Source organism: Notolepis coatsorum (genome assembly GCF_963971535.1).
Source record: "Notolepis coatsorum genome assembly, chromosome: 11".
NCBI classification, from domain to species: Eukaryota; Metazoa; Chordata; class Actinopteri; order Aulopiformes; family Paralepididae; genus Notolepis; species Notolepis coatsorum.
The window spans coordinates 101,598,477-101,625,784 of record NC_140175.1 but is presented as its reverse complement, the minus strand read 5'-3'; the positions used below and the strand labels follow the sequence as shown (position 1 = coordinate 101,625,784).

At 45.9% G+C, this 27,308-nt stretch overlaps 1 protein-coding gene and 1 pseudogene across 2 annotated transcripts; both read left to right on the top strand.

Moving 5' to 3' along the window:
• The first annotated feature begins 15,877 nt into the window (after positions 1–15,877).
• On the top strand, positions 15,878–16,954 carry LOC311236775 (nudC domain-containing protein 3-like; annotated as a pseudogene). The gene has a single exon. The product of its transcript is annotated as a nudC domain-containing protein 3-like (transcript).
• Positions 16,955–17,004: 50 nt separating this feature from the next.
• LOC311237220 (E3 ubiquitin-protein ligase RNF216-like) lies at positions 17,005–23,987 on the top strand (the record flags this gene model as incomplete). Its single annotated transcript, XM_084325027.1, has 3 exons — positions 17,005–17,034; positions 18,005–18,469; positions 22,329–23,987. 3 exons carry the CDS (start codon positions 17,005–17,007, stop codon positions 23,985–23,987), a joined length of 2,154 nt encoding a protein of 717 aa, XP_084181153.1.
• Positions 23,988–27,308: the final 3,321 nt, after the last annotated feature.

Genomic DNA, 27,308 nt, shown 5'->3' with positions numbered 1-27,308 from the left:
TAGAGTAAAAAGTGTGACAACGTCCCCCGTTCTCCCCTACTTCACTGAAATCTGAGTTGCATGTGTGATCTCACTAATAGGTTGAACCTACAGTATCATGGTCAAATATGTTGTAACTTGACACCTTTAGCCTCAGCATAAACAGAGAGCTGAGTAGGTATTTATTGACACTGTCTTGAAACAATAGAAGCTTCTGACATGGAATTTCTGGTAAATATCAATGGCTCCTTGTTCCAATTTGCATATTCATAGCTCCTTGCGTTCTCAATGAGGATAAATGTGTAGAGATGCTGCTAAAAAAAAACGTACAATTATTATTCAATATAGAAAGAATGTGTTTTTAAATAGATCTGGATCTTTAATGCTGTCTATGGAGTATTGATTTTTTATCACTTTCGTTCACTCCTTGAGTGGTCAAACATGGTTCGATATTACCAAAGCTGTGTAACTAGCCAAAACCCGACCAATTTTCCACTGTTGTGAGGTATTTACTCACGTATAAATTGTCAAATAATCTTGTCGGGCCTTCACCCAACGTATATCTGACTTTATTACATGGCGTTTTAACATTCGCCGAAATGCTTGATTGTGATTGGTCAATAGCGCTCGTCAGAGGTCCGTTATTACTCAATAACGGACCTCTGCCGAGCAATAATGACCGCTGTGCGCAGCTGTTCACAGTCAAGCCCACTGACATCAGTGCAATCAGACACTGCCGGCTGCCGGGGAAGCTGCCGGCGATGACAGGGCGGAGCGACAGAACAGAACTGCGTCTGCATTTGATCTCGTCTTGTCGATGGTGTAAAATGAAGTATATTGTTAGTAAGTTAGCCATGTAATAAGCGGGATAATGTATAGCTATACTTGGTCATTGTCGCAAAATAATTGACCTTCACTACGTTTAAAACACCTCGGCGAGGCGCCTCGGTATTCTAAACTCCGTGTCGGTCAATTATTTTGCGACAATGACCTCGTAGCTATACATTATCCCTTACATATGCAATATCAAAATTGTCATGGTTATCAATAATATCCAATAATGAAAGGTAGAAACATCTTTCAGAAGGTTTATTCCAAGTGAATCAAACAAAGTTACAGACAGGAAAATTATACATTGCAAGGAATTGAGAAATCGATCATTGCAACGTGCAGACCTTCTAAATTCTGCCAAGAGCAGAAGGAATCAAGCTTCTTTTATGTCGTCACTGAGCCAATGAAAATGCTTCTTCAGAAATAGGATCAGAAACAAGGCTAACACAAAGTCTAAACATGCATGGTTATGGTTAAAGGGGAGATGAAGCGTTGAACAATATGAGCCTAGTTTGTTTGTTGTGTACCTATAGGGTAAGACAGGGTCCTATAATCAAATGTGAAATCCTGCTTATTTGTCTGAAAACTAAAATGTAATTTCCCCGTTTTCGCCATGGGCGGTGCCATTTTAGAGTTAGCTAGATGGTGACGTCACTGTGATGGTTTGGGCTGGCTCCCGGTTTACACTGCTGGTTAGATACGTAAATTAGATTCTAATTAGTTCTTTTTGCATTGCTCCCGGCAGTTTGAATTAATTTTACCGCGTGAAAGAGAGAGGAAAGTTAGTTCAAGAGATAGAGCCCCTGTTTATAATAGTCTGGTTTTAGCATTATAGTCTTGTGCATGTATACAGAAGTGCAAAAGAAGTATTATTAGCAGTGAAGTGCAGTAGGCCATGTTTTTGGCTATATTTATATGTAAATTGTTCCTGTTAATTAATCATTTTTAATAGACCGGTCTATCTCTCTCTCTTGATAGACCGGTCTATCCTACATTACGAGCAACCAATGAGTCTATCTGACAGCCACGGATAATAAACTATAGATTTATATGGAATTCATTAAACGGATCCGTTGTCTTACTTATTATTAAACATATTATTTATTTTTCCCAAATGAAAGTTGAAAGTCTGTCTCCGTCACAAGCGTAATGTAGGATAGACCGGTCTATCATATATGCGCAACCAATGAGTCTATCGAGAGAGAGATAGACCGGTCTATATAGAGAGAGAGAGAGCACATCTCATTGACTGCCTTAAATTAGCACACACAAATCATCTCCAACTAACGTTATTTATTTAAATTGTTCCTGTTAATTAATTATTTTTAATAGACCGGTCTATCTATCTCGCTTGATAGACCGGTCTATCCTACATTACGAGCAACCAATGAGTCTATCTGACGGCCACGGATAATAAACTATAGATTTAGATTCAATGTCAACGCCTTTTAAATATAATCAAAAAGTTCCCGCATTTCTGTCCGCTTTATCGTTTTATGACAGACATCTGATGTGTATGCGCCAATGATAACGAGTTGAGTTCTAACAAAGACAGGTAGGATGTGCTTCATCTCGCTATTCAGCCGAATGCATGAATGCTGAATCTGGCATCAGTTTGCTTACATCAAACGCAATGAATGGTTTTGTTACACACGTATTATTATTCTGCAGTATTATTAATTTGCTCAAATGTGGCCTCACACGGTGCCAACTGCATCGTCTCGCCATCTCAAAGATGACAGAGCATACATATGCAGCAGCATCCGCCTGTTTGGTTGCTCAATGCTGTAAAATATTACATAAATGTTTTTTATGAACAATATTTGAGGAGCCTAATAACAGGGACTTTCATTAATCTTTTTTGCATTCGTCCCCGTTTTACAAGGAACGTATAAAAGTATTATGCTCCCTGCTGTTTTACAGAGGCTGTTAGTGGACCCTGTCAGTAGCACTGATGATGGGAGCTAACGTTATGCATCCCGTGCTCGCAATCCAACTCGCAACAATGAATTGAAGCTACGACTGACAGTGATACTGCACATATTTGACGTGGGGAAAATAACGTATTACATGCTGGGTAGGCTGATAGAGTGTATGGATGTGTGTTCACGCAAGGGGGAGTCGGATTCTGGCAGGGAGTTCGAATTCGGCACAACACCGGCTAGCAGTGGTCCAAACAATTTGATGGAGAGGTTAGCTACTGTCTGACGTTAGCTACCGTTATGCATAATCTTACCTGCTACTTATCGGCCGTTCCAGCATCTCAGCTCGGACATCCTTCAACGACAACATCGAGACCTCCAGGACATCTCTCTCAAGACACAACATTTTATAAGTTGGACTCCTCGTTATGCAGTTGTCGATTATGAGATGCTCTAGGTTAGCCATGTGTTCATCTTGGCAGCACACGCTTTCAACGTCAGTTTCCATCGGGATACAATATCCGCAGCGGCACCAGGCAGTGTTCCCAACGCGGCCATCATCATCTTCAGGCAAGTTTTGCGCACCACTTTCTCCATCGTCGTCCGGCTCGACAGGAGGAGCACGTCTCACTGCTGTCAATCTAACTAGCTCAAAGGCATAGGCCACTGGGTTTCTGATACTCTCTGTGTGTCTGTCCACCTCGTCAAAACTTTCCAGATCCATTCTAGCTACAGCCTCTAGGTCCATGGATACAGGTCTGAGGTGGGAGGCTCCGGGCAAAACCATCTCCGTGACGTCAGGATTTAACGTGGACAAAATGGCAGCACACTGGTTGATAAATGCTACACAAAGGGACATAACAAATAGTTTTTTCTTTGAAACTGCTTATTTTTATAACGTGATTTTTTTCTGTGGTTTATCCAAATACTAATTTGATGCTATGACTATGTTTATATCGCTATGCAACATCTCCCCTTTAAGATACCAGACTTTAAGACTAGTGGTCGGAATTACGGCTTAGTTCAACAGTTTAGAAAAGCTGAGGACACGGTCTCACAGGTGTCTGTTGTGAGGAATGTGATGGCATTCCCTGTGTGCACACATAGAACCTCACTTTAGCACAGTAGATAAGTACATTGTAGACGCTATAAGAGGTTCTATGTGTGCACACAGGGAATGCCATCACATTCCTCACAACAGTGCACCTTATATTATAGCAGCTGGTCAAACTTTGGCGATTTATAACTGGACGACCTTGAGAACCGTTCACGCAGGCAGAATGCAAAAATAATAGGAATTCCTGAAGGAATCAAGGGGCAGAGTCCTATTACATTCATGTCTGCCTTCTTCGCGGAGGTGTTTGGCGAGGAGGCTTTCATCAAGCCTGTGATCCTCGATCGTGCTCATCGCCCGCTGGCCCCCAAGCCACACCAAAACGCTCCCCCGAGGCATTATGCTTGTGCGGTTCCACCATTTCTGTCACGATTTGACGTATTTACATTTACATTTAGTCATTTAGCTGACGCTTTTATCCAAAGCGACTTACAAGTTCTGTATGACAAGTCATCAGGAAGGGTACAACTCTATCAGCTAACAATGTTCATCAAAGTGTTGAGTGCTACAGTGTAGTTTAGTTTATTAGGACAAGTGCATGACAGTAAGGTTAGTTAGGGTTAGAATTGTTTGTATTGAACCCAATATGCAGATACAGAAACAGGTCTTGTTCAAACCCAGTTGGGGTATATTTAATGAATGTAGAATGGTCAGGTATTCAGGCAGGGGTCGATACACGGAGCACTCGTACAGTCCAGGGGCGCCTCGGTGCACATCTTCCCGGATCTCTCTGCAGACCTCTCCTGACGCCGAGCTGCATACAAAGACATCAAGAATCTGCTCCACAAGTCTGATGTCAGCAGGGGTGTAAAGTACTTGAGTAATTGTACTTTGTTACAATACTTAAGTACTGTTTTTGGGGATTTGTACTTTACTCGAGTATTATTAGGTTTGTATACAGTTTGTACTTTTTTATTACATTTCAGAGAAAGAAAAACATACTTTTTACTCCTTACATTTAAAATGCAGACCTAAACAAAGTACAAATCTCGCAGGTCCAACCATTTTAATGAGTATATTTGTTTATCTGGCCGAACTAACGTTAACGTTATTAATCCTGCGGCCGCGCTTTATTTAAAAACAGCCAATCAAATCCCCATCAATGGAAAATGAACACGCCCATACCCACGCTGATTGGTCCTTGTGCAAGACTAGAAAGCGGGGATCTTTGATTAAACACCTGCTATCAGAAGAATAGACAGTCAGAAAAAAAGTTTTTACTTTTACTTTTTAGTAGTTAAGTACATTTAAAAGTAGAAACTTTTTGACTTTTACTCAAGTGTGTTTTTAGCCAGATTCTCTGACTTTTACTTGAGTACAATTTTGAGACGGTACCCATACTTTCACTTAACCCATTCTCTCCCGGGCATTGTACCCATCATTGTACCCTCTCTGCCAGCACTATAAGTCTATGGAGATGTTCACCTTCTTTGCAGGGCTATAACTTTTTAAATTGTATTGCTAAATTGACATTACTATGGCCCATTCAACATCAATTATCTATCGTTCAGGATGTACAGTAGGAACGTTTTACTTTTTCATTCACACATTCATACTAAAATACCGTCTAGAGTATAAATATGTTTTTATCGTTTTCTGCAGTATTTCATAGAACGTGAGATATAGGCATAAATGCATATATTAGATGATCAAATGCAGTTTGATACCGATCAACGTTATATTAAAAATTTCAACTGTACATGGTCCTAAACGTCATGACTGGTCATCTGCGGGTGAACGGAGGGGGGGGGGGGTCGTTTATAATTCAATGACCGACGTTAAATGATTCATGTAGTATGGGTGATATATTGATCAAAGCAGTTTGTATCGAAAATGGTAAAGAAAAACGCTGAAACTCTTGAGCCCCGGGACGATAAGCGAGTGGCCGGACGAAAATAGGGGACGGACCGATCTACAATGGGCACTTCCGGTTTGGCAACTCGTTGATCGGCCACGAGGTGGCGGTATTGAAGCGCTGCAGAGTTGTGATGGCCCAGACGGCATCACCCAAGACTCCGTGGGTGAAATATGAATACCATGACGAAAATATGAAATATTGATCTCAAACACGCCTTACGGAGTTATTGGCAGACAACGCATGGCGGAGAAACCCGCCTTAACACGTGAATGGCGGAGAATGGGTTAAGTATAATTTTTGGGTACTTTTTCAGGCATGGCATGCAGCAGCCGGCTGATATCTGGTATGGCATGCAGCAGCCGGCTAAGCTCCGTCTGACGTTCCGAAGGCCACACATTCAACTCTCCAGAGCTGCCAGCGGATTTCTATGAGAAGAAAATCTTGCCTACACTGAAGGATCAGTAACACGTGGATGGAATACAGTGTATTCAGTGGATTTGGGACTTTCTTCTCGCATACTTTTCATCCCGGCTGAAGTGGTGCTGAATATTTTGGCTGACCGGCAACGATCTTCGTGGATTTGGCCAGTGTCTGTGAATGTAGACATGGCCAGTTAATGTATTAAAACATTTTTAAGTTAACGTTACAGGAGTTATTAGGCTACTACAAGGTAAGACCATTGTATTTTGTACTGAAGCACTTTGGGATTGCTTTAGGTAATGAAAGATTAACCGTCTGTAGTGTGATAGTAAAGGGTTAACCTTCTGTAGTGTGGTAGTGAAAGGGTTAATGTTTGTTTGTTTTTGGCTTCTGGTATTCACAACAGTGAATTTTCTTTTTACTCTTTTAATGTAACCACCCTAAAACACCATTCTGCCATCACCCATGTCATGAATATTTCTTCACTTTGTCATGCCAGTGTCTAATCCTAATAAGGGGCCAGGGGGTACAAAGGGCTACTAGGATCCTTACTCACATACAGCAGCTTGGGGTTAGTTTCACATTTTTGCAAGAAACTCACCTGCGGAGAGCAGATCACATACACAGAGCTATTATATTATGGTACTATATTATATTGTATATATCATGTACTATATATCTCATATCACATTATATGTGTTGTATACACTATTATATACTATATACTATTATATATACTATTATATACTGCAGGTATACTATACTGTAATGTGTACTGTAATGTGTACTATATGTATGTACTGTAATGTGTACTATATGTATGTACTGTGTGTGTCACTGGAATTTCCCCAAGGGGATCAATAAAGGAATATCTTACTATGTATGTACTATGTATGCAAATGTAAAAAAGAAAAAAGGAAAGAAATAAATGTAATCCTTCAGGGGTAGGGCCCGACAAGCCTAGTGCTTCTCCCTAGCCCTTTTCGGACAATTGGACAATGCTGCAATAGCAGCTGGTAAAACGTTGGCGATTTATGGAATGACCATTGTTATGTGTCCAAAACCCGAAATAAAAAATAACTGAACTGAACTGAACTGAGCTTGGGTAGGTCAAGTGTTTCACTCTGATTTTCAGAGTAGGAGGAACAGCCATTAACAAAAACAGGCCCTTTACTTCATCTGATGTGATCTCTGACCCTAATGGCAGATTCATTATAGTTTCAAGAACTCGTTGATGACATGCATTTTATAAAAAAAATTATTATCTCCACACTCCCTGACCTGAACTCAAATCAACTGATTATGGGAGGTGACTTCAACTGTGCTTTTAACCCAGATCTAGATCGATCATCCTCCAATCCAGCCCCACAATCTCAGACCAATAAATTGTTTAACAGTAGGCGCTCTGAACTTTCTGAACATGCAAAAAAGGAGAATCATCATTTAGTGCTAATGAAATAGACTAACAGAGGTTTGAACTTGAGTTGAACTTGAACTTGTGTACTCACATTTTTCTTTAGTGGTTGCAGGATTCCATATTCCATTATTCCAGCATAGAGGTATGAGCTGGAAAATATTATAAAAATTTGGACCTGTACTACATAGGACGTCAGGCTATGCAACCGCTGTGTTTTCCAGCTCATACCTCTATGCTGGAATAATGGAATATGGAATCGTGCAACCACTAAAGAAAAATGTGAGTACACAAGTTCAAGTTCAACTCAAGTTCAAACCTCTGTTACTCTATTTCATTAGCACTAAATGATGATTCTCCTTTTTTGCATTAGTAACTTCAGCATGTTATATTTCAAAAGAGACCAGGATCATGCAAGTGCTATAAGTATAAAGTAAAAAGCTAAGCTTTGCAAAAAAAAGTATGCAGTCCTCAAGTTCAAGTTAAATAATGGCCACTTTTCTGCCTGCCTGTTAAGAGGTTAACCTCCTCTCCACCAGTTATGCTGAGCAGCTTCATCTTAAATCACGTCAGTCTTTTTTTTTATTTGGTGATAAACCTAGTAAAGTGCTGGCGCTTCAGCTAAGACACTGCACCTCTCAGAACTTGATCACGCAAATTAATTCTGCCATTCACCCATTGGAAATAAATAGTAAATAAATAAAAAATGTATTCTTCATTATATACTTCGGATTCTCCTAAAGACCCCTCCCTCATGGATAGCTCTTATTTTTTATTTGTTTTACTATTTCTTAGTGTACTATTGGGCTGCAAACATTCACAGCATTCTTTATTGGAGTTATTCCCATTATGGACTCTGTCAGTGGGTGCAGGCATGGGTGGACATTGAAAGGGCATCTTGTGCTCGAACATCCTTGCAGTCCTTACTTTGCTCTCCACTCCCAGTCACAACCTCCCAGTACACTGCTCTGCTCTCCCAGTCACAACCTCCCAGTACACTGCTCTCCACTCCCAGTCACAACCTCCCAGTCACAAACCACCCCTCCGGATCTGGACCCAGTTCAGAAAACACTTTGGTTTTCAAGCCATGCCGCCGTTTTCACCCGTCTACAAAATATTCTCCCCCCCCCCCCCCCCCCTCTATGGTGGATGGATCCTTTAGTAACTGGTCTAAGAATGAAATTGTAAGCATTAACGACCTGTACCAAGACAGTACATGTATGGCATTCTCACAATTGTCCCTAAAGTTTAATTGACCAAAAATAAATGTCTTTCCGATATTTGCAGATACGTGATTTTGTTAAGAATAAATTCGCTCAGTTCCCTCATATGCCTCCAAAAACTGAGATTGGCCGTATCTTGGAGGTGAAGGCTTTGACCAAAGGCTCAGTATCTAAACCATACAATATTATATCCTCGTCCCTACCTTCTTCTGTATTGGCCATTAGACAGAACTGGGAGAACGATCATGAATCAATCATAAATCTTGAATTTACGGACAAAGAATGGGAAAAGGATCTTTCCCGAATACATTCATCCTCTATACAGTATGTGCCCGCCATTATTTGATACAGTTCAAGCTCCTTCACCGTGTGTATTGGTCAAAGACTAGACTTGCAAAGATAACCCCTGGTATGGGACCCATATGTGACCGGTGCCACCAAGCCCCAGGTTCACTTATCTATTATGTTTAGGCACTGTCCAGCATTGGCCCATTTCTGGAGTTCAATTTTTAAATCCTACACTGTAATTTTTGCTGTGAATGTTGACCCATGTCCTCTCATTGCATTATTTGTCCTAACGCCGGACAACGTCGCTATATCTACTGGGCAATCTAATGCCATGGCCTTCACTTCGCTCATTGCCAGATGCCTCATTCTACTTAATTGGAAGGCAGCCACTCCCCCCTCACATTTGCATTGGATGAGGGATGTTATGTCTTTTATACATATTGAGACATTTTGATTCACAACACGAGGCCACACAGATAAATTTTTCTAAATATGGCAGCCCTTTCTACTTTATTTCGAAACTCATAATATGACTTACGTCTCTCCCCTCCTTCTAACCCCCTAATGCCATGGCTCCCTTCCTCCATCTACCTTTCTGGTATTGCTTGACAATGCATGGCTGATGAAATGGTATAATGTGATGGTTTTACTACCGCTGAGGGTGTTCATTCAACTTTTTATTTTATTATTATTAGTCAGGCCAGCTGTGTGAATTATGTACAAAAGGTCAATTCAACCAGACAAGGAATAGGGAGCCAGACAGAAAGGCTACAGAACCTTTACAGATGGTCCACACAGATTTAGCCGGTCCCATGAGAACCCCAAGCTTAGAAGGTCATAAGCCTTTTCACAGTCTTTTACAGACGACTACTCAGGTGCCATGACTGTGTATCTTCTAAAAATCCAAAAGTGATGCAGTACACGCCACAGAGAGGTACTTGGCAGACTCAGCCCCTTATGGAAAAGTGAAATGTTTACGATCTGATAACGACGGTGAATTTACAAGCAAGGAATTTAAAGCACTGTTAACAAAAGATAGGATTAAGCATGAGACATCTGCGCCCTATTCACCTCACCAAAATGGCACAGCAGAGAGGTTGGCGAACCCTCTGTGAAGTGGGCAGGTGTTGCTCTTAGACAGTAAGTTGCCAGACAAGCTGTGGAGTTATGGTGTACAGACGGCAGCCTATGTGAGAAACAGGTGCTACAGTAGACGCACAAAGAAAACACCATATGAGATGCTCACAGGCAAGAAACCAGACATGTCCAAACTTCATAGATTCGGATCTGTGTGTTTTGCCTTATACACACAAGAGAAAGGGAAGTTAGATTCCAGATGTGAGCAGGGTCTTTTTATTGGCTACGACAAGAACAGCCCAGCTTATCTTGTGTACTATCCAGACACAGAGAAGGTCAGAAAACACAGGTTAGTGAAATTCATAAAGTAGGCCTGTCCCCGACTAAGGATGTGTATAGTCGACTTTGACTTTTGATTGATGGATAGGCCTACATCTTGACTCTAGTGTGTGAAATCCTCTTGCAGTGCCTCTGTGCCAGTTTTCTTAGGCAGTTAGCCTCGCTGGTATGTGCGCCATCTTTGCTTTTGGAAAGGATGATTTATTTAAAAAAATATATATATATATTCTTTTTTTCTTTTTGACAAACGAGAGAGCCAAAGAAAAAGAAACACAGACACATGGATCACACATTGGATGTCAGTACAGAGAGGTGCAGTTACACCCCAGGGTCCTTGAAAGTGAGGGAAATGATGATGAGAAAATGGGAAATGCATCAGGTCAATGTGTTCAAAGTAATGTTTCTGAGGCTGAATGTGAACTGAGAGTCGGGGTAGAAGGAACCCACCTAGAGTTAGGAGAAAGCCAGTGCGCTTCCAGGATTATGTGACTGAGGATACAGCAGACAGACTGGTATAGAGCAGTTTGTGACATACCACAAAATGACCAGGATGCCATACGGCCAACCAAGTCACGTCAGTGGGTATGCGATGAATGATGAAATGCAGTCACTGAAAGAGAACGACACATTCAAGATCACCCAGTTGCCACCAGGCAAAAAGGCAGTGTGGGGTAGAATAGAATAGAATAGAATTAGGGTGGCCAGATGTCACGCATTGCGCGTGGATTGTACAGCATCTCTGTCTCTTTTCACGCGTCACGCAAATTGAGACCATGTCCCGCATGATTGGTTGTCTAACGTTGTCTAACGCCCCCCCCCCCCCAGCCAATGTGAAAAACCTCTATGCGTCGCGGTAACGTTACTAGTATCTGACCGCGAGTGACACCGCGTCCTGTACATCCAGGCGACATGACAACAAGTCCCAACGCTGTCGCGCACGGAGGGTCCGTTTCGAGGCTGGCGGGACGAAACCAGGCAACTAAGGGATAAACGCGCGCGCTACGGATCAGATCAGTTCCACGCGCTGCTGTTATCTCCGCTGCTCGGCACGAGAGAGAAGACCGCTTGGTCCAAATTTGAAAAGGGGAAAACAATCCCAAACGGTTTAGATTGAAAACGAATAATAACAATTATTCGAAAGGCTCTCACCACCCCAACAACAGCTTGTTCAAGCTGCTGAGGTCAGGCAAACGCCTGCGAACACCAGCAACTGGGACAGAGAGACTTCGGCTCAGCTTCTTCCCCCAGGCCATCAGAGCCTTGAACACTGAACTCTCCACACACAAGCACACATGAGCACACACACATATATAGTATACTATAAACATAAAATAACATATGGACAGTATACAGGACTATATACAATGTAGACAGTAGCTAAAAAAAAGTTAATGTATGAGTGAATGTAAATATAGAGGTAATCGAGAACTTTTAGCAGCATGGTAGATGGTACATAGTAAGTATGAATAATAAATAATGGCAGTAAAATACAATAATACAATAATGGCAGTAAAGTGGCAGTGAGATGATGGATATGGCAGTAAACTAATATATGATGCGCACTAAAATAAACTAAATAATGGCAGTAAAGTGGCAGAAGGGTAGTCCAGAGTCTGTGGGGGGCAGACTATAATGGCGCTTTTCCACTGCATGGTACCTACTCTACTCTACTCTACTCTACTCTGTATTTTCGGTTTTCCATTACCAAAGTACCTGGTACCAGGCTGGTACCAGGTACTTTTTCTGTACTTTTTTAGTCCCTGCTCGAGTCTGGTTCCAAGCGCGAGCCAAGCGGGTAGAACTGGTACTATAAAAGTCACGTGAAACACTGCAGACCACTGATTGGTCAGAAGAGAGACGCGTCACTAGTTGGAGAGTCTGAACTGGTCTGAACGAAAACAGAAAGCCGCCATCTTTAATGTCTCGCATAGGATTTCATTATGGTTGCAGCAGGCACAAGTTCAATAAACAAACGATACAGTCACTGTGTATTCTGCCTCATTTATTGATTAAACAAAACCGACATCAACACAATTTGCCACCGAGCGGAGAGTTTAGTCTCGCAAAAAGTGTGTGTGTGTGTCAGTGGGGGGGGGTTCTTAGTCCAGGTTCTGTGGTGGCAGAGTAGAGGAGGGGAGAGCTGGGAGAGAGTTGAGCTTCCTGAGAGCCTGGTGTATGAAGCTGTCTTTCAGTCTGCTGGTCCTGCAGCTCGGAGGCTCCTCATTCTCCTCCAGGAGGGCAGGAGAGTGAAAAAGCGTTGTGAGGGTGGTCATTATTATGCATAGTCTGGGTGGTCATTATGTGTGTGTGTGTGTGTGTGTGTGTGTGTGCGTGTGTGTGTGTGTGTGTGTGTGTGTGTGTGTGTGTGTGTGTGTGTGTGTGTGTGTGTGTGTGTGTGTGCGTGTGTGTGTGTGTGCATGCGTGCGCACGTGTGTGTGTGTGTGTGCGTGTGTGTGTGTGTGATAAGACTGGGGGTCCAGACCTATAATCATAAGTGATTGTAAGTCTGGGTCGTAATTTTATTTATTTTGAGTACTTAACACCCATTAGACTAAAGGAAAATAAAACAAATGAATAAGGGCAAAACATATTAGGCTTGTGGTCATTTTAATGAGGACAGTGGCGGATGAGCCTTGATGGAGGGGACAGGGACGCGTGAATATTAAAGGCAACCAACTTGTGTTCAGCTTTTCTCTGATTGGCCACGACCCCCCGCCCCCTTTTGCCGCGAACGCGGCAGGCAAGCGGCAGCGGTCCCAAATGACAGTCCACCAAAAAAAAGGGGGGGGGGGCGCTGCGCTGGGGAGTGGGTCCCACATTGTCCCTCACAAACATACCATTTGTCCCACATTTGTTTTATTGGGATCTGGTCACCCTAAATAGAATAGAAATAGAATAGAAATACTTGAATCCTCTTTCATTGGGATATCCTCTTTCATTGGTCTATATTGACCACGTCCTTAGGCCGCGCCCCCTTTTTGTATCTTTTGAACCGTTTGTCATAGAGACAATACAGACCCTCTCCCGTTGGCCGGCGGTGCACAGGCATCACCCACACCCACACGGAATTGTCTATTTTTTGTCTATTTGTCTAATTGTCTATTTTTTTATTTACATTTTTTTCATTGAAAACGAGGGTTTGGTTTGAGGATGATTGAGGGGGATTTGGTTTGATGATGTGGAAAAAAAGAATTTGTGTTTTTTTTTTTTCTTTTTTTTAAATACGAAGGTTCGAACGTCTGTTCGAAAAACCCTGACGAAGTTTGAATCACTTTATTCAAATTGAGGATTTAGTTTGAGGATAAAAAAATAAATAAAAAAAATGTATAAGAAAAATAAAATCATTTGAATTGTTTTATTAAAAATTAAGGTTTGAACGTCCGTTCGAGGAACCCTGACAAGGTTTGGGTCCCAAAAACAGGCTTCAGGGACAGCCTTACCAAACATATTATTTATATTAATCAAATGTCACTCAAACAGTCACAGTATGATGTCCTAATAGACCATTCTAGAACATTTGTGATGTCACAGTATGATGTCATAATAGAACATTCTAGAACATGTGTGATGTCACAGTATGATGTCATAATCAAACATTCTAGAACATTTGTGATGTCACAGTATGATGTCATAATAGAACATTCTAGAACATTTGTGATGTCACAGTATGATGTCATAATCAAACATTCTAGAACATTTGTGATGTCAAGTATGATGTCATAATAGTACATTCTAGAACATTTGTGATGTCATAATGAAACATTCTAGAACATGTCATTTGTCTATTATATATTCAAAATTGACGGAGAGGAACGACAGCGATGGGGATAGTGAGAGTAGGGGGGAGGAGAGGGGGGGAGAAGGGGGGAAGAGGAAGAAAGGGGGGGACGATAGCTCAAGTGGGCCGGGAGACGAGGGTGCAGGAAAAGATGTGGCAAAAGCGGAAGTGATCCATATAGTGGTCAGGCTTGAGGGGGAGAGGGATGAGAGGAAAGTAGGTAGGCTCGAGTGGCCCAAACTCATTGCCGAGCGATTAGGAGAGGTAAAGTACGTGAACGTTTTGTGGGATGGGAATCTGGCCGTAGGGTGTGGTAGTGAGGGGCAGGTGGAGGTGGCTAGGAAGATGCAGAGCATTGGGGGGGTGGGTATAAGTAAGGTGGCGAGAGTAGGGGAGAAGAGGGGGGGGGATGTAAGGGGGTGATAGCTGGGGTACCGGTCGAGGTTACAGTAGAGCAGCTGGTGGAAGAGCTAAAGGAGGACGGGCGTAATGGCATAGTTAAGAGTGCAGCAAGGATGAAGAGGGGAGCGGAGAGGGCAGTGACGGGGACGGTAGTGATTACGTTTGAGGGTGGGGTTGTTCCTAGGGAGGTGTTTGTAGGGCGTAGGATGTATAGGGTTAGGGAATTTGTTCATAATCCTCTTAGGTGCTATAGGTGCCAGGGGTTTGGCCATATAGCTACCACGTGTATGAAGGGGATGAGGTGCGCTAGGTGTGGCGGGGAACATGAATATGGGAAATGTGGAGAGGGAGTGAAGCCGAAGTGCTGTAGTTGTGGTGGGGAGCATAGTGTAGCGTTTCGGGGGTGCGAGGTGATGATGAAGGAGGTCGCGGATCGGAGAGAGAGAAGGGAGGGTAAGTTGACGTATGCTGGGGCGGTTAGCAGGGCAGGACAGGGTAGCCAAGAAAGGGTGCAGGGGGTTGAAGGAGGGCATTTGGCAGTGAGGGTAGAGCAGGTGGAAAGAGAGAGGGGAAGGGAGGAGAAATTAGGTATTGTGGCCTTCGTGGCAGGGGTAGTTACTGGTATGGCAGAGGCTAAGGGTAGAACAGAGATGGTGAAGATGATTGTTAGGATAGCGGTTCAACATCTGGGATTGGAAGGTCTGGACTGGAAGGAGGTGTGTAATGAATTGGCTGAGGGGGCTGCGAGGGACAAGGCTGCGAGGGACAAAGCAGCCCAGGATAAGATAGCAGGGGGCAAGGAGGGTCCCGCGGAGGGGGGCTCAGGCAGGAAGTAGCAGCAGTAGCTGCACTCCAATGGACAATGTAGTTGATGACGGGGTCCAGTAGAAGAAGAAAAAGAAGGTGAAGAAGGAGAAGAAGGAGAAGAAGAAGAGCCCATAAAAAGAATTGCGGAGGGCAGTAATACGCCACGATGCGTCTACTCTGCCGGAAATTCAAATAAGAAGAAGAAGAAGAAAATCTCATTGTGCATCTTGAAACAGGACTGAACAGTACTGAACAGATAGACTAAACAACATAGATTGAAGCCTGCATTTCTCAACCAAGGTGCCTTGCCTACCGTTTTGCTGTGGAAAGAGACAATACAGACCCTCTCCCGTTGGCCGGCGGTGCACAGGCATCACCCACAAAATTATCAATTATTAATCTCATTGTTAGCAGCACCGACAATAATGGCGTCGCCACTGGAGATGGCCGAGATGTATGACAACGCGTTGCTAGGCATCCTGCAGCATGTCGGGAACGTACAGAACTTTCTGCAGGTTTACTTCGGCTTTCTGTACCGCAAGACCGACTTCTACCGCCTGCTGGCGGCTCCCAACGACCGAATGGGGTTTCCTCCAGGAGTGGCAGAGAAAATGGTCCTACAGATGTTCCGACTGTTTGAGCGTGTGGCGGAGCAGGACCGAGACGGGAAGCTGAAGGAGCTTCAGCAGAGAGAGGAGGAGGCCAGAGAGGAGGCCAGAGCTGTGCCCCCCGCGGAGCAGGAGCTGGAGATCCAGGCGGAGCCGCAGGAGGAGGCTGCCCAGACGCAGAGCTCACCTTCGGATGCTGCGGCGGCCGCGTCCGTCTCCAACCGGGCAGCCGGTGGCTCTGAGCCACGGAGCAGCAGGCCGGGCTGAGCGGCGCAGCGAGGCCAGGTGTCTGCAGCAGCAGCCAGTACAAAACCAGCGAATCAGGCCCAGTTCCAGGAGAACCCAGAGAGTTACAATGGAGCGGTCCGGGAGAACTACACCTGGTCTCAGGACTACACTGATGTGGAGATCCGTGTCCATGTCCCCAAAAACATCGTCAAGGGCCGACAGGTGTGTGTCAGCATGCAGAGCAGCAGTGTGTGTGTGTCTCTGACGGAGGGCGCTGCAGAGCAGGTCCTCATGGAGGGAGAACTCTCTCACAAGATCAACAAGGAGAACTCTCTGTGGAGCCTGGAGCCTGGACGCTGGGTGGTCCTGTCTCTCAGTAAGTGCGGGGAGGTCTGGTGGAACGCGGTGTTGAAGGGGGAGAAGGAGATCGATCTGAACCAGATCAACAGGGAGCGCAGCAGGGCAACGTTGGACGAGGAGGAACACGCCGTTCTGGACAAACTGACCTTCGACTACCACCAGAAGCTCCAGGGCAAGCCACAGAGCCACGAGATGAAGGTGCACGAGATGCTGAAGAAGGGTTTGGACGCAGAGGGCTCGCCGTTCAAAGGACAGCAGCTCGATCCGTCCATGTTCAACATCCCGCCCAGCGCCGTGCAGTTCTGAAACTCCGGTTCAGATGCCCCGATGACCAACGAGCTGAGCGGCAGCAGCGGATGACGGGACGATCGCAGGACTGTCGACAAGTGCAGCCAAAATGTACCTGCCAATTAGAGCTGGGCGATATGGCCTAAATACATGTATGATATCACGATATCTTCGGACCTTTCGGCGATACACGATACACAGCACGATGTTTTTCCTTTTTTCCCCAAACAATTAAAAAATGTGTGAAACTACTGTATATTTGTATGTCTCTAAATGTTTTGATGAATTGAAAATGAAGACCCCTTATGTAAAAAAGCCGAAAGTCTTTTTCTGGTCTTCATCCTTATCAGTTTTGGACTATGGTGATGTAATTTATAGGCATGCTGCGGCATCAACTCTTAAACCTCTGGATTCTGCATATCACTCAGCTCTCAGATTTATAACTGGTGACAGATATGATATGCACACTGCAAAAAAGAGCCATACGGATAGTACATCATGGTAGATATTTAGATCACACAAATAGTCTGTTTGTAAGGAGTCAAACATTAAAATTCATGGACTTAATCAAATTCAAATCTGCACAAATTATGTTTCTGGCAATAAAAAACGAATTACCAAGCAACATTCAAAAGAATTTCACGGCTAGAGAGAGTGTTTATAATTTTAGAGGGACATTAGCTTTAAAGCAACCTATGGTACGTACAACTCTTAAAAGTATGTGCATTGCAGTTTGTGGGGTATCACTCTGCAATGGTCTGGATGCGAATATAAAATTAAGCAAAAATATCAATACATTTAAACATTCTAGAACATTTGTGATGTCACAGTATGATGTCATAATAGACCATTCTAGAACATTTGTGATGTCACAGTATGATGTCATAAGCAAACATTCTAGAACATTTGTGATGGCAGAGTATGATGTCATAATAGAACATTCTAGAACATTTGTGATGTCACAGTATGATGTCATAATAGAGCATTCTAGAACATTTGTGTTCTATATATATTCAACAATTGACTCACTACTTCAGACATCTCAATAATTTACCTGATCTGGTTCAGGCTCCAGCCGTGGCCCCTGCACCAGCCCCCAATGCCAGGGTGCCCAACCCCAACCCACCTGCTCCCCCAGCCTTGACCCGCTTCTTCGGCAATATTGCTGGTAATCTGGTTGCTGTGGCCCCGGCTCCAGCCCCCAACCCGGAGGGTGCCAACCCGGAGGGTGCCAACCCGGCCCCGGCCAACCCGGCCCTGGCCCCTGCGATGTTTCCCAGGCTAGAGGATGCAAGGCCTGGGCCCTCTGTGCCACGGGAGGCACATGGGGCAGAGGGAGTGGAGCAGCAGCCCCCCCATGTGAGAACCCTAATCACTGGGTTGTTGGATCTATTCCCTGATGTCCAGGAGGCCTATATTGCAGATTTGATCCAACAGAACAATGTGAAAGACTTGAATGTTATATGTAATATGCTGTTGGAAAACCCAGCGTATCCCAGGAGAGGCATAGCAGCAGCAGCCACAGCAGCACCTGTAGGAAAGCCTGCTAATAAGACTACTTTGTTCTGTAATAGCCCTTCATATGTTGTTGTTGACAGGAAAGGGTAATTGATTCATGCCTGTGTAATCGTTCAGTGTGATGTGCCCCGATCAAGTGTTGCACTCTAGTCTTCTGATAACGTTACTGACCATTAAGAGTTCTCTCCCTTTAAGTGAGCAAGCCGGTCTCCGTGTTACTGCCTGACGACTACTTCGTTCTGTACCTGCCCTTTAAGAGTCCCTCCCCTTTAACGTGCACGAGCTATTCTCTGTGTTGCTGCCTGATGGTCGGCTGCTGTAGCAGTAATGTCCGTCCCGTTGGGATAACGTGTGCGTTATTAAACGCAACCCGTGGAGGCCCTAGCCCTCCGTATCATGGTCCTTCGAAGCCGGATAGAGCTCCTCCAAGACGCTATGGCAGACCAGGACACCACAGAGACCACCGCTCACCCGCAGAGAGAGCGCCACCTACCAAGCCACCTACGTGACCTCAGGGTGGGTCATGAACCTGAACTCAGTACTCGGATCAGTCAGTACTCGGATCAGTCAGTACTCGGATCAGTCAGTACTCGGATCAGCCAGTACTCGGATCAGTCAGTACTCGGATCAGTCAGTACTCGGATCAGTCAGTACTCAGATCAGTCAATTCCTAGACCCACCATAAGGTCAGATGTCGGCTCCCATCGTTCATACCCGGCGAGTACCACAAGGGCCCCGTATGAAGGTAGTAGGTCCTCACGTCTGTCAATTCCTAGACCCACCATAAGGTCAGGTGTTGGCTCCCATCGTTCATCTGGGAGTGTACACCGACAACACGCTCTCTCACCAGCCCAGGAAGCAATCCTCCAGGAGTACATCCACTCCATGGAGCTTGAGGAGCTACAGCGCCAGGTACAAGAAGACTACGACGCCAACCTGGAGTGTAAACGTTTACAACGCATAGAGCAGGAAGCACAAGACGCACGGGAAGCTATCGTTAAACGCCTGGACAGGCAGAGGCGGCTTAAGAAGAAGGAGAAGGAACTTCAAGTAGCCAAACTGGTCACCTCACTTCAAGAGTCAAAGACGAGGGCTCTTGTACGTGCAGCAACATCTGAGCCGACCTATCCACCACCTGGACAACAGCACCACGTAGTGGCACCTGTGCCTCTAGCCCTTCCTACCGTACCACAGCACATGCATCCCCTGCCGGCTAATCCAGCCGCCATCACTCCAGTGATACACCACCCAGCACAGGCGACGCCTCGCCCTGCCGCTCCCCCTGTGTCGCCAACCCAGCTCCCAACATGCCTGGTTCACTTGAGCAACCTACAATCTCACACAGGGCCCCCTGTAGCTACTCACAGTACCCAGAGTCCTACCTATGGTGCGACCATCCCTAGTACTCAACTCAGTACCCAACCTAGTACTCAACTCAGTACCCAACCTAGTACTCAACTCAGTACCCAACCTAGTACTCAACCCAGTACTCAACTCAGTACTCAACTCAGTACCCAACCTAGTACTCAACCCAGTACTCAACTCAGTACTCAACTCAGTACCCAACCTAGTACTCAACTCAGTACCCAACCTAGTACTCAACTCAGTACCCAACCTAGTACTCAACCCAGTACTCAACTCAGTACTCAACTCAGTACCCAACCTAGTACTCAACTCAGTACCCAACCTAGTACTCAACTCAGTACCCAACCTAGTACTCAACCCAGTACTCAACTCAGTACTCAACTCAGTACCCAACCTAGTACTCAACTCAGTACCCAACCTAGTACTCAACCTAGTACTCAACCTAGTACTCAACCTAGTACTCAGCCTAGTACTCAACCTAGTACTCAACCTAGCACCCAGCCTAGTACTCAACCTAGTACTCAGCCTAGCACCCAGCCTAGTACTCAGCCCAGTACTCAACCTAGTACTCAACCTAGTACTCAACCCAGTACTCAGCCTAGTACTCAGCCTAGTACTCAACCTAGTACTCAGCATAGCACTCAACCTAGCACCCAGCCTAGTACCCAGCCCAGTACTCAACCTAGTACTCAACCTAGTACTCAGCCTAGTACTCAGCCTAGTACTCAACCTAGTACTCAGCCTAGTACTCAACCTAGCACCCAGCCTAGTACTCAACCTAGTACTCAGCCTAGCACCCAGCCTAGTACTCAGCCTAGTACTCAACCTAGTACTCAGCCCAGTACTCAGCCTAGTACTCAACCTAGTACTCAACCTAGTACTCAACCTAGTACTCAGCCTAGTACTCAACCTAGCACCCAGCCTAGTACTCAGCCCAGTACTCAACCTAGTACTCAACCTAGTACTCAACCTAGTACTCAACCTAGTACTCAGCCTAGCACCCAGCCCAGTACTCAACCTAGTACTCAACCTAGTACTCAACCCAGTACTCAACCTAGTACTCAACCTAGTACTCAGCCTAGCACCCAGCCCAGTACTCAACCTAGTACTCAACCTAGTACTCAACCCAGTACTCAGCCTAGTACTCAACCTAGTACTCAGCCTAGTACTCAGCCTAGTACTCAACCTAGTACTCAACCTAGGACCTCTCCCAGTCCTCCGCTCCCTGCCTTTGAAGACCTCTCTTCATGGAAAGATCTCGTCCAAGCAACAGTCAGGTCCCTTCACGGTGCGGCTGATGCCCAGACCACTGATCAGCCTTATGAAGCGGCCGACTTCCTCAACGCTGAGAAGGTCCTCCTTAAACAAACCCAGCTGGACTCATTCCCAGAGGAGATCAAGGCCCTCAAGTCTGACCGACCTCTTCCCCCAGACAGTCGTTTCGCCACTCTATCTCGAGAGTACGACAAGGCTACCTGTCTCCTCAGAGTAGGCGGTAGGCCGCACGGGGCCGAGAACTTGGAGATGGATGACATTCACCCAATCGTCTTGGATCCACATCACCCCCTGACAAAGCTGATCATCCAAGATTATGATCAAACTCTTCTCCACCCCGGGCCTGAGAGGGTACTCGTTGATCTTCGATCCCGACTCTGGGTCCTACATGGAAGAGGAGCAATCCGCAAGCATCAGCACACCTGCCGAGAACGTCACGCCAGGCGAGCAAAGCCTGACATGCCTAAAATGGCAGCCCTTCCGCCCTGTCGCCCGCGTCTCTACAAGCCCCCATTCTATTCCACCAGAGTAGACTATTTTGGGCCATTTCACACCAAGATAGGGCTCCGGAGAGGCAGAAGTGGAGGAAGGACGGCAAGAAAGCCGCTCGGCCAGGTGGCCCTCATCGTTGACCCGCGGCTTCCTCGGGCACTCTGGCAGCCAGGGAAGGTCACGTACCCTGGAACTGACGGGCGCACCCGCACCGCAGCTGTCCAGGTGAAGGACAGAATATACCTGCGCCCTGTGTCCCGGCCGGTGCAGCTCCCGAGTCTCCCGGATACAGAGGACCACTGAGACTTTCCTGTTTAGTTCAAAAGGTCTAAGTAGACTTTTGGGTGCGGCTGTGTAGGAAAGCCTGCTAATAAGACTACTTTGTTCTGTAATAGCCCTTCATATGTTGTTGTTGACAGGAAAGGGTAATTGATTCATGCCTGTGTAATCGTTCAGTGTGATGTGCCCCGATCAAGTGTTGCACTCTAGTCTTCTGATAACGTTACTGACCATTAAGAGTTCTCTCCCTTTAAGTGAGCAAGCCGGTCTCCGTGTTACTGCCTGATGACTACTTCGTTCTGTACCTGCCCTTTAAGAGTCCCTCCCCTTTAACGTGCACGAGCTATTCTCTGTGTTGCTGCCTGATGGTCGGCTGCTGTAGCAGTAATGTCCGTCCCGTTGGGATAACGTGTGCGTTATTAAACGCAACCCGTGGAGGCCCTAGCCCTCCGTATCAGCACCTACTAGTATCCTCCTGGAGGCTGGAGACACTAATACACAGGTGACTGAGGACCTGTTTGACTACACCAAGCTGGAGGCAGTGGGGCCAGAGGCTGTGATGCAGACTGCTGACCTGCTGATGTCTGACTTCAGGATGCTCAGCTGTCAAGACATCAAATGGGCCCTGAACCGCCTCAAGGGACACTATGCCATCACACGAAAGGCCTTATGTGACGCTCTGAAGAAGTGGCAGGAGTCTGGGAAGAGACATCGCAGCAGAGCCTACGCTGAGCCCTGCTATGTTAACTTCCTGTTTGAGCAAGGTTCAGTGAAGGTTACCAGGAAGATGTTTTTCCTGGAGAACGACCGTCGCTACTGCAAAACCTACAGGTCTCTGGAAGATTCTGTTCAGAAGGAGGTCACTTTCTACCAGCAGAAAGCCAAGGAGTGGGCAGAGCATGAGGACTTCCTGCTAGCTCATCAGGTCAACGAGGATGAGTATATAAGGGATGGTCAGTTGATTGAGTGTGGATGCTGTTACGGGGAGTTTGCATTTGAGAAGATGACCCAGTGTTCTGACGGCCATCTCTTCTGTCAAGAGTGCCTGGTGAAGTACGCTCAGGAGGCTGTGTTCGGCTCTGGACAGTCGGACCTCAGCTGCATGGAGGGGGGCTGTCCATATTCGTACCCAGTGTGTGAGCTGGAGAAGGTCCTGCCAGAGAACATTCTGTGCAAATACTATGAGAGACAGGCTGAAGAGGCTGTGGCTGCTACCTACGCTGAGGAGCTTGTGAGGTGTCCATTCTGCAACTTCCCAGCGTTGTTGGACAAGGGCATGTCCTTGTTTAGCTGTCCCAATCCTCGCTGTCGCAAGGAGAGCTGTAGGAAGTGCCATGTCCAGTGGAAAGAGCATAGTGGGAAGACATGTGAGCAGGTCCTGGAGAAAGACGAGATCCGCATGAGGGTGCTCTTTGAGGAGCGTATGACGGCGGCTCGGGTGAGGAAGTGTGTGAAGTGCGGGATGGGTCTGGTGAAGTCAGAAGGCTGTAACCACATGTGGTGCCGCTGTGGAGGCTTCATGTGTTACCTCTGCAGAGAGCCAGCCATCAACAGCTACAACCACTTCTGTCAGTGTGGTTACGCCCCCTCCCCCGGCGCCCGCTGTAGGCACTGCCGCAAGTGCTCACTCATGAGTGACCCCACGCAAGATGACGAGCGCATCATCCAGGAGATCCAGAAGGAGGGGGAGGCAGAGCTGAGTAAGAAGAGTACAGGTCAGAGTACAGATATTTCAGGTATTTCAGGTAAGAGAGAGGGTCCTCCTCCAGAACCTGCTACCCTTGTCAAGAGGCTGCGCGTCGGCCCGCCTCTTCAGAACCACCCCAACCGTCCCGGTCCTCCTCCTCAGCCGGTACAATTTCCGCTACTGGTCCCGCCACACATAATTTACCCCCAGCCCCCGTACCAGATGTTCCAGCCCCTGGCTCCCTACGTTCCCTTCATGCAGAACTTTCCCCTCCTGAACAACAACAACCTGCTGCATCACCCTCCACCTGTCAATCAGAACATGATGGACCTGCCCATGCACTATGGACCACCACACAGACACTTGTGGCACCCTCTTCAGAACCACCCCAACCGTCCCGGTCCTCCCCAGATGTTCCAGCCCCTGGCTCCCTAAGATGTTTTTCCTTTTTTCCCCAAACAATAAAAAATTTTATGAAACTACTGTATATTTGTATGTCTCTAAATGTTTTGATGAATTGAAAATGAAGGACCCTTATGTAAAAAAGCCGAAAGTATTTTTCTGGTCTTCATCCTTATCAGTTTTGGACTATGGTGATGTAATTTATAGGCATGCTGCGGCATCAACTCTTAAACCTCTGGATTCTGCATATCACTCAGCTCTCAGATTTATAACTGGTGACAGATATGATATGCACACTGCAAAAAAGAGCCATACGGATAGTAAGTACATCATGGTAGATATTTAGATCACACAAATAGTCTGTTTGTAAGGAGTCAAACATTAAAATGCATGGACTTAATCAAATTCAAATCTGCACAAATTATGTTTCTGGCAATAAAAAACAAATTACCAAGCAACATTCAAAAAAATCACGGCTAGAGAGAGTGTTTATAATTTTAGAGGGACATTAGCTTTAAAGCAACCTACGGTACGTACGTACAACTCTTAAAAGTATGTACATTGCAGTTTGTGGGGTATCACTCTGGAATGGTCTGGATGCGAATATAAAATTTGGCAAAAATATCAATACATTTAAACATTCTAGAACATTTGTATGATGTCATAATAGACCATTCTAGAACATTTGTGATGTCACAGTATGATGTCATAAGCAAACATTCTAGAACATTTGTGATGTCACAGTATGATGTCATAATAGAACATTCTAGAACATTTGTGATCTCACAGTATGATGTCATAATAGAGCATTCTAGAACATTTGTGTTCTATATATATTCAACAATTCTCTCAGGAGCAGCCTGGGAAGGGAGAAAGAGATAGGTATTTCAATGGGAAGAGTAGAACTCAGAGATAAGATAAAGAAAGGAGTTGAGGCTGAGTGGCAGGATGAGTGGGAAAGGGGGACCAAGGGAAGGCACTATTTCTCTCTGCAGCCTCGGGTCAAGATCAAGGTGGAGGGATATGGGTCAAGGAGTGATAGGGTGAAGATGTGTAGACTGAGGCTGGGGCACTGTGGGTTGAACAGTAGCTTGTTCATTGTGGGCAAACATCCAGATGGGGTGTGTGAATGTGGAGAGACTGAAACTGTCGGGCATGTCTTCCTAAAATGTGAAAGGTATAGGAAAGAGAGGGAAATCTTTTATAAAAGTCTGGTAGAGCTGGGAGTATCTTCCTTCTCTCTTAAATCATTCTTTGGCATGGATAATGAGAACCACCAGTTGATCACAGAGGCAGTGCTGACATTTCTGCATGCTTCAGAGTTGTACCAGAGGATATAGCGTTAGTGTATGTATTAGTATTGGACAGGCAAGAGGAGCAGAGAAGAAGGAGAAAGTGTGAGTTGAAGAGGCCTAAAGATGGAACACCACTAGTGTAGTATAAGAAATCCCGCGGAGGGGGGCTCAGACAGGAAGTAGCAGCAGTAGCTGCACTCCAATGGACAATGTAGGTGATGACGGGGTCCAGTAGAAGAAGAAAAAGAAGGAGAAGAAGGAGAAGAAGAAGAGCCCATAAAAAGAATTGCGGAGGGCAGTAATACGCCTCGATGCGTCTACTCTGCCGGAAATTCAAATAAGAAGAAGAAGAAGGAGCTAAATGAGAAAAAGGACCTTGCCGACCGTTTTGCTGTGGAAAGGACCTTGCCGACCGTTTTGCTGTGGAAAGGACCGTTTTGCTGTGGAAAGATCTATGGATACAGGGAGTAGGAAGAGAGTCAGGTCACCAGAGGGGGAAGGGGGGGTTAAAATTGGCAAAATGGGTAGCAGTGAAGAGTTTGAGGTCTTGGTGAGATTCAAAATTAATGCAGGTGCGGCCGCACTGCATCCATTAAAGCTAGAAAAAAGTTTGGATGATCAGATAGGACCAGGATATGAGACAAAAACATTGTCAAACGGCGTGCTGAGAGTATGCTGCAAGGATTCAGTACAGTTTAAAGCAGCTGGGAAGTTGACAACGGTGATGAAGATAGGGGTGGAGACAATTATCCCTGGAGAGAGACAGCAGGGGCTAAAAGGAGTCATTTACGGGGTTTGCGGTGAGTTGACCGAGGAGGACATTAAGGGTCATATCAAGGGAGGAATTGTCAGTGGTGTCTATAGATTCAAGGCAAGGGAGGGGAGCTCAGGAGCGCCAGTAGTGGTAACATTTGCAGACGCAGTGTTACCAGTCAGGGTGTATATAGGGAGCATGTCGTACGCCGTGAGAGAGTATGTAAGGCCACCGCTGCGCTGCTATAAGTGCCAGAAGTTCGGGCATATTGCAGGGGCTTGCAGGGCGAAACAGAGGTGTGCGAAGTGTGGCGAGGGTCATGAGATCAAGGAGTGCAATGCAGAGGTTCCCAAATGCTGTAACTGTGGAGGGGAACACCATGTAGCGTTTCGTGGGTGTGCATATGTTGCTCAGGCCAAGGAAGTGCAATCTGTGAGGGATCAGTACAAGGTGTCATATGCCGAGGCAGTTAAGTCAGTTGCGACTGCGAAAGAGAAGGAAAGGAGACAGGGGGTGAACAGGGTGCAGCAGGGGAGTCAGCAATCTGCTCCAACTCTGCCAGCCGCGCCTCCTATTATTTCCGATGCGTCTCGGTCTGGACCTGGTCTGCCAGCCGCGTCTCAGGATGAGGTGATGATAATGACCAAGACAGCGTTTCTGGCTTTCATGGTAGAGGTGGTGGCGGGAGTGAAGGGCAGTGAATCAAAGTCTAACGTCTGTAAAAGGGTGGCTAATGCAGCTGAGAGGTTTTTGGGGGTAGGGATAAGGGGAGAAGAAATCCATACTGTACTGAAGGAGAGTGGGGTGCTGGGTGAGGGTGGGCAGCGGCCGGGCAAGGGTGCTGCACTGGGGGCAAAGGGGAAGGAGAAGAAAAGTGGGGTTGAATGGCAGATATGCAGGAGTGGAGGGGCAAAGGAGAGGGAGAAGAAGGAGAATGAGAAGAAAAGTGGGGGTGAACAGTCGTGTGCACTAGGGGCAAAGGAGAATGGGAAGATAAGTGGGCAGATAGGCAGGGGGCGGACGACAGACAGGGAGAGTGAGGGGGACAGCAGTATGGAGGAAGAAGAAAGTGGATTAGATCACTGATGTTCTGTATTCTTCAGTGGAATGCCCGGAGCCTGATCGCTAATGGACAGGAGTTAAAAAGATTTGTGGAGGAAGTCATAGTGAAACCTGAGTTAATTTGCATTCAGGAGACGTGGCTGAAACCTTGCCTTGAGTTTGTTATTCCAGGATATGAGTGTTTAAGAAAAGACAGAGTTGGTAGAAGAGGCGGAGGGTGTGCAACTTTCGTTAGAGAAGGGA